The sequence below is a fragment of the Garra rufa genome, unplaced genomic scaffold (assembly GCF_049309525.1).
Source record: "Garra rufa unplaced genomic scaffold, GarRuf1.0 hap1_unplaced_007, whole genome shotgun sequence".
Lineage (NCBI taxonomy): Eukaryota > Metazoa > Chordata > Actinopteri > Cypriniformes > Cyprinidae > Garra > Garra rufa.
Window position 1 is genome coordinate 566,171 of NW_027394282.1, and position 6,681 is coordinate 572,851.

General features: G+C 40.0%; 1 protein-coding gene across 1 annotated transcript; it reads right to left on the reverse strand.

Moving 5' to 3' along the window:
• Window positions 1–1,864: 1,864 nt before the first annotated feature.
• Window positions 1,865–5,825, reverse strand: LOC141313336 (uncharacterized). Its single transcript, XM_073832649.1, has 4 exons — window positions 5,753–5,825; window positions 4,652–4,790; window positions 2,594–2,622; window positions 1,865–2,511 (listed from the first exon to the last, which is right to left on the reverse strand). Exons 1-4 carry the CDS (start codon window positions 5,823–5,825, stop codon window positions 1,865–1,867), a joined length of 888 nt encoding a protein of 295 aa, XP_073688750.1.
• Window positions 5,826–6,681: the final 856 nt, after the last annotated feature.

Here is a 6,681-nt window from a genome sequence, read left to right on the forward strand (position 1 = left end):
GAGATCATCTTAAATATTACACAGTGCACCTTTAACATCTTTTCAAAATCACGGCATAAAAAAAAGAAGAAAACACTCGCTGGCTCTCACGTGTCTTTGAGTATTTGTTTATTTTTGGAGCTGTCACCAATGGTCATATTTTTGCTTTGATTAGTGATTGCATTTTTTCCATTTAGAAGGATTTGTTTTTGAAAATTTTATTTTGTTGATTATTGTTGAGCTGCAGGCTTAGGCTCACACAAGTGACTGAAATTAAATTTAATTAAGAAGTTTCAATTATTGATTTTAATTATTTTGCCTGATGTTCCATGTTACAAAATGTTCTATATGTTTCCTAAAATAAAATATACTGTGTTCAGTTTAAAAAAAAAAAAAATTTTTTTTTACCCAGACATTTAAATATAACATTGTAGAGCAGTAATTACAATACCGTGATACCGTGATATTTTTATCCAAGGTTATCACACCGTCAGAATCTTATACCGGCCCATGCCTACTTCAGACTTATGCCTTAATAAAACAAACACACAGTGATATATACAGCGAACTAGAGTATTTGTATTATATGACATACATTTGACAGTAATATTTTTTTATATAGTTAGCATTACATCTGGTTTTTTGACGTACATCAGCCCTGTTTATAACAGAGAATTTTGGCCAGAATTTGAAAGATTCTCACTAGATCTCGCAGCAACCTTATTCACTGTGCGGCATTTTCAAATGCTCCTCACTGGATCTCGCAGCAGTAACAGTATTGCAAAATCAACATTGGCTCCCGAATAAAGCTGTTCGGGGTTTGTGCAAGTTTTTTTGCGTTGCGGTCCAAGCTGAGCAGCTCAAATGTATCGTGTTAGTTTCGCTTTTGGCAGTGCTTATGAGTTGAACAACGTGGTGGTCGCGTCAGTGTGACCGCTCACAAAAATTAGTCACACTGGCAGTAAAAATGGTCACAGTCTGGAGCCCTTTAATATCACCTCAAGTGTCACGCGCGCTTCAGTAACAAAACCATGCGCCTGTGCCATTCATTAACACAGAGCCAGGCATAATTCATATTTAAAAAGTCGGTTTGCGGCTTAATATTAGTCCATATCACGATTTGATAAAAGTGTAATTACCTACCTTTGATTAATGCATCAAACTTTGACAAATTCCGCGTTAAACTGTAAATTCCATTTTATGAATGGATTCCGTCCGTGTTTTCCGCATCGCGGAAATCAGCCCTACATATGAGACATGTCGCCGTTGGCTGGTTGGTCCAGTCTGAGATACTGCCAAACAGTGGACATACTGATAGCACATTTGTATTTCTTCTTCGCTGTTCTAAACAGTGGTTGCTTGTGGCAACACAGCACTACTCCCTGTGTTTGCATTCTGAGCAGCGAAGAAGAACTGACTTCCGATTTGCTAGCGGGAATAGCTTATATCTTGTTTAAGAAAATGGTATCGGATCGGTACGTGTGTTCAAGTACTCGCCGATTCCGATGCTAGATTTTTTTGTGGTATCGGCGGCATTTGCGATACTAGTATCGGAATCGGAACAACCCTACTGATGTGTGCAAATTAAATCCATGCATACTTATGTTAAAATGCTAACAGTGTCCTTTATTGTGCTTCAATCAAAAAACAGTGCGCTTCCTGTGAGTTCCCCCTTTAATTCATGGCATACAAGTGTGAAGTTCTTAAATCATAGACAGAGCAAACACATTGTCCATAGTCCATATTATTCTTTACACATTTATGCATTAATCTCAGTCCAACACAATATAGCTAGTTGACATGGTAAAGTGTACCATGGAAAAAACACATTGCTTTAAAATGTGAATTAGAATGTCGATCATTGTAAGAGCCCTGTATAGGATTCTTATTGGAATCCTTTATTGTGAATTTTCATGTGCCTGTGAAGGTTTCCTTTTTGACTGAAACTGTTTCCACACTGTTTGCATGAGTAAGGCTTCTCCCCAGTGTGAAATCTCATGTGTCTGTTAAGGTTTCCTTTGTCATTGAAACTCTTTCCACACTGATTGCATGAGTAAGGCTTCTCTCCCGTGTGAAATCTCATGTGTCTGTTAAGGCTTCCTTTTTGAGTGAAATTCGTTCCACACTGTTTGCATGTGTAAGGCTTCTCTCCACTGTGAAATCTCATGTGTCTGTTTAGGTTTCCTTTGTCATTGAAACTCTTTCCACACTGTTTGCATGTGAAAGGCTTCTCTCCAGTGTGAAATCTCATGTGTCTGTTAAGGTTTCCTTTATGAGTGAATTTCTTTCCACACTGTTTGCATGAGTAAGGCTTCTCTCCAGTATGTATTCTCATGTGAATGTTAAGGTGTGATTGTTGTTTCAAACTCTTTCCACACTGTTTGCATGAGTAAGGCTTCTCTCCAGTATGTATTCTCATGTGAATGTTAAGGTGTGATTGTTGTTTGAAACTCTTTCCACACTGACAGCAAGTGAAAATACTCCTGGTTCCTGTCTTTTGAGCACTTTTTTGTTTAGAAGTCTTTCCAGACTCTAAAGAACAAAAAGATTTTTCTCCAGATACGAAATTATGAAGATTCTCAAACTGATCTTTCTCTTCAGTTTCATTCAGTACTTCTCTCTCCTCTTTCAGCGATGTTAGGTCTAAAATGGAAAAAAAAGAGATAAAAGTTAACCTCAGTTTAATGGCAAAAAGCAATTTACATCACAACATGTAGATATGTAATGCATGTATGCTAGATCCTATACTAGGGTGTCCAAACCTGATCCTGGTCGGCCAGTACCCTACAGAGATTAAGTTGGCTGTTATACAATTAATTAAATCTAGAAAATCTATATAGACTGATCTCAATTATTATATACTATTTTTATGTCTCCTAGGGGATAAAATTCAACAAATTTAGAGAGACTAGGAAAAAAGAAAGGGGACAAACTCCCCACTCAACCATCAGATGAAAAATTCATCACAAAATAATTCCTTCTGAGGTTTTATTAAGGGGTCCATTATGTTAGCCAATCATAAAAGTTGGCTTTAACACTTGACCTTTCAAAACAAAACAGACTGCCAGAGGATATTAAATGTCTCAAATGTCATCTCAAATCAAATCTCTCAAAAATCTTATTTAAAAAATGTAAATCACTCAATTTTAAATGTTTATGTAAAAAAACATTAGTAGTATATTATAATTACACCTCTGGAAACATAATATAAAAAATACTAAAATTAAACTTCCTTTAAAAGAAAACAGGCAATATTTTTGCACCAATTAAAAGTGAAAAAGTCAAAAGTGAAGTGACATGTGCCAACTACCAAGTATGGTGAATTGTGATCTGTATTTAATTCATCAAAGTGCGCACACACAACAGGAACATTTCAGAAAAGAGATGACTGGGGAATTCGTTGCACTTTTAAACACTTCTCTGGAACCAATTCAATCTTTAGTCGAATCGGTCGGTGCGACCTTAACAGCATAGGCAGCTACGATCAAAGAGATGGAAGCGGGCCTTTCAGAACACAGTGACCGAATAACTCAGCTTGAGCATGATGTAAACGCTCTTCAGTCAAAACTGATGGACACAGAAAAGGAAAACACGGGCTCTTAAAGCTAATATAGAATATTAGATATCTTGCTCGAAGCACCAAAATGTACGACTTGTAGGTTTACCGGAGGACATTAAAGGAAAGAATGCAAGGGAGTATGTGTCTAACCTGTTTTCCGAGCTTCTTGGCGATTGCCTAGCAGAACCACCCGAGCTGGATCGTGTCCACCACAGTCTCCGGCCTAAACTTCACGCAGATGAACCCCCACGGCCGTTGATAATCAGATTTTACTGATACATCATTAAGGAAACTCTCATGAGATAGTCTAAATTCCAAAAGGACATTTCCAACAAAGGCCACAAGATCAAAATGTACGAGGACGCTTCATTGCTGATGGGGATAAACACAGTCTGTTTGTGGTCTGCTTGGGAGCGGAGCATGCACAGTCAGCCCTCGAGGGGGCTGGCTGCCCGCAGTGTGAACGTCTTCTGCTGCATCTGCATCTGATTGATTGCAGACTATGTTCAGAGCGTGCTTCGCCAATGGCGTTCCTCATAGCGTTCGACGCAGCAACTGTGAGGGGAGCAATGCTGCACTCAATCAGCATAGGCAGTTTGCAATTTGCTAATCGACTGACGGTATTGCCATTAGGGGTGGGAATCTTCAGGCACTTCACGATCCGATCTGATTCCGGGAGTCCCGATCCGATTCCAAAACGATTCTTGATCTACATTTTTTCCCCAATTAATTCTTCTGCTGTGCAAATTCTGTGCATTGAAGCCGGCAGCATCTCAAGTGCGCACACATGCATATGCGGGGGAAAAATAAGCTCAGAATTGATTCTGAAATATTAGGAATCGATTCAGAATCGTTGAAGAGAGAATCGCGATGCATCGGAGAATCGATTTTTTTCTCCCACCCCTAATTGCCATGGAGCTAGACTTTACCATCTTTCTAATAGTGGATATAGAGGAGGACAGGCCCTTAACCCAGAGAGACAGGGAGGAACTCTTGACCCGTCAAGAGGTGGCGCTCTATAAGTGACCTTTCCGTAGAAAGGGAGCATGCCATTATCCACGAGGCCTGAGAAGTGGGAATCAACCTGGACATCAGAAAGGATAGGCTCCTAACCTTGAGATACAGGGAAGAAAACCCGACTTGCCAGGGGGTGGTGCTCTAAGGGGACCCTTCTGCAGAATGGGGAGCATGACATAATCCCCAAGGCTTGAGAAGTGTGAATCAACCTGGACATCAGAAAGGACTCCTAACCCTGAGGGACAGGGAGGAAAACCTGACCCACAAAGAGACGTCTCTCTATGAGGGACCCTTTCCGGAAAGGGGAGCATGCCACGCCCTATCCATCAACCCTTCGCTCATATAGCTGCATAGAAACGGCAATCTCCCCTGCCCTCAGACTGAAGGGGGGACTTCCAAGGGGATAAGCCTTAACCAACCCTAAGTGGACTATGCTTCTGCCTCAAAAGAAGCACAGGCTCCGCTCTGGCCAGATCCACAGAATCTGCAAGAGCAAGAAGTCTGAGAAACTGGTACTCGCTGAAGACTTACCATAGCTAGACAATAGCTAAGTAAATGGATCATACTCACTTAGATGGTATGAGGTCAGGGTATTCCTGCAGGAGCTAAATACAGTACAATCTGCCCATGCAACAGATTCTGCCAGGAATCAAGCAAAAACAGTCGCTGCAGTCACGAATGCATTGTTAATACCGTGAAAGGGTGAACACACTCATGCAAAATCGGGAGAACAGTAAAGACTCACCTCCCTCCTTTGCGAATGCATCAGGATGAGCACATTAATTCCCTCGAGAGCTGGAAACGCTGCTACTCACCACACACACATATCCTGCAAGCTCGTGAAAACAGCTATGAGTAGCGTGCCTCTCGCAAGAAACAAGCAATGAATGCAACGATTGCATTTCAATCCCTCAAGAGCTGATTTTGCTTACTCCTCACCACACACAGCTCAAGCCATAGAAAAACTGCAGGTATCAGAGCATGCCTTTTTCACAAGAAATAAGGAATGAATGCAATGATTACAAACTCAATTCTCTGCACAACAAACTCCCTCGGGAGCTGAAAACGTTGACTCTTCACCACACACGTCACAGCAGTCTTTATTTCAAAACCTCAGGTGAGAGAACATGCCCTCAGATAAAAAGTGAGTGGATATGAAAGAAATGGATGTTGTGTCCTATCGGTGCCCCTTTGTACTGGGCGTGCCGGTAGTGACGCACCGGTGGTGACGAGTTGTGCCGGAAGTGACATCATAAGCTGTCGCCGCCATTGTCGTTTTTGTATGTATTGTTCAGACAGGAGTCACACTGATGGTGTTCCTCATAGGGCCCCCTAGAGGATGCGGTTCGAAGTTCCCTCGAGAGGGAACTATGTAGTATATATGCCAGATAAGTATGTAGTGCTGTAATTCTGCCACAGAGATACACTTAAAAACAGAAAGGACAATTTTGGCTATGCGCATAAACCTTGCACGCGGTATACTTATTTAAAAAAAAAAAAAAAAACACATTTATTAATGTGTTTACGTTACTTAATAAAAAGACAATCATTGAGTGCTTGTTCATGTTTTTGTTACGTGATGTAGCAGTGTCTGACTAGAGGCGTTGACTGATGACATAATTTTAAAAAACAATAACTCACACAACATGTTTCTGTATTGAAGAGAGTTTCTTAAATCAGTCTCTATGTACAGTCTGTTTTTAAAATTTTAAAACAAAAAGGTTATTTCAGTTGTATGTGGATTCATTTCAATGTAGCTCTAGTGTCCACTGGCTGTTTTATTTGCTTATCAAATGTGACCCTGGGCCACAAAACCAGTCTTAAGTCACTGGGGTATATTTGTAACAATAGCCAAAAATACATTGTATGGGTCAAAATGATACATTTTTCTTTCATGCCAAAAATCATTAGGAAATTAAGTAAAGATCATGTTCCACTATAAATATATCAAAATGTAATTTTTGATTAGTAATATGCATTGTTAAGAACTTAATTTGGAGAACTTTAGAAGTAATTTTCTCAGTATTTTAATTTTTTTTGCACCCTCAGATTCCAGATTTTTAAACAGATACCTCGGCCAAATATTGTCCTATCCTTACAAACCATGTGTCAATAGAAAGCTTATT

Bases quoted from the DNA above. Each gene is read 5' to 3' on its own strand.
- LOC141313336 (XM_073832649.1), bottom strand. From the start codon at position 5,825: ATGGCGGCGACAGCTTATGATGTCACTTCCGGCACAACTCGTCACCAC. The intron at 2,623-4,651 runs GTTAGGAGCCTA...TTTCCATTTTAG, and splicing joins TTTCTTCCCTGTATCTCAAG to ACCTAACATCGCTGAAAGAG. The intron at 2,512-2,593 runs GTACTGAATGAA...TTTGTTCTTTAG, and splicing joins CGCTGAAAGAGGAGAGAGAA to AGTCTGGAAAGACTTCTAAA.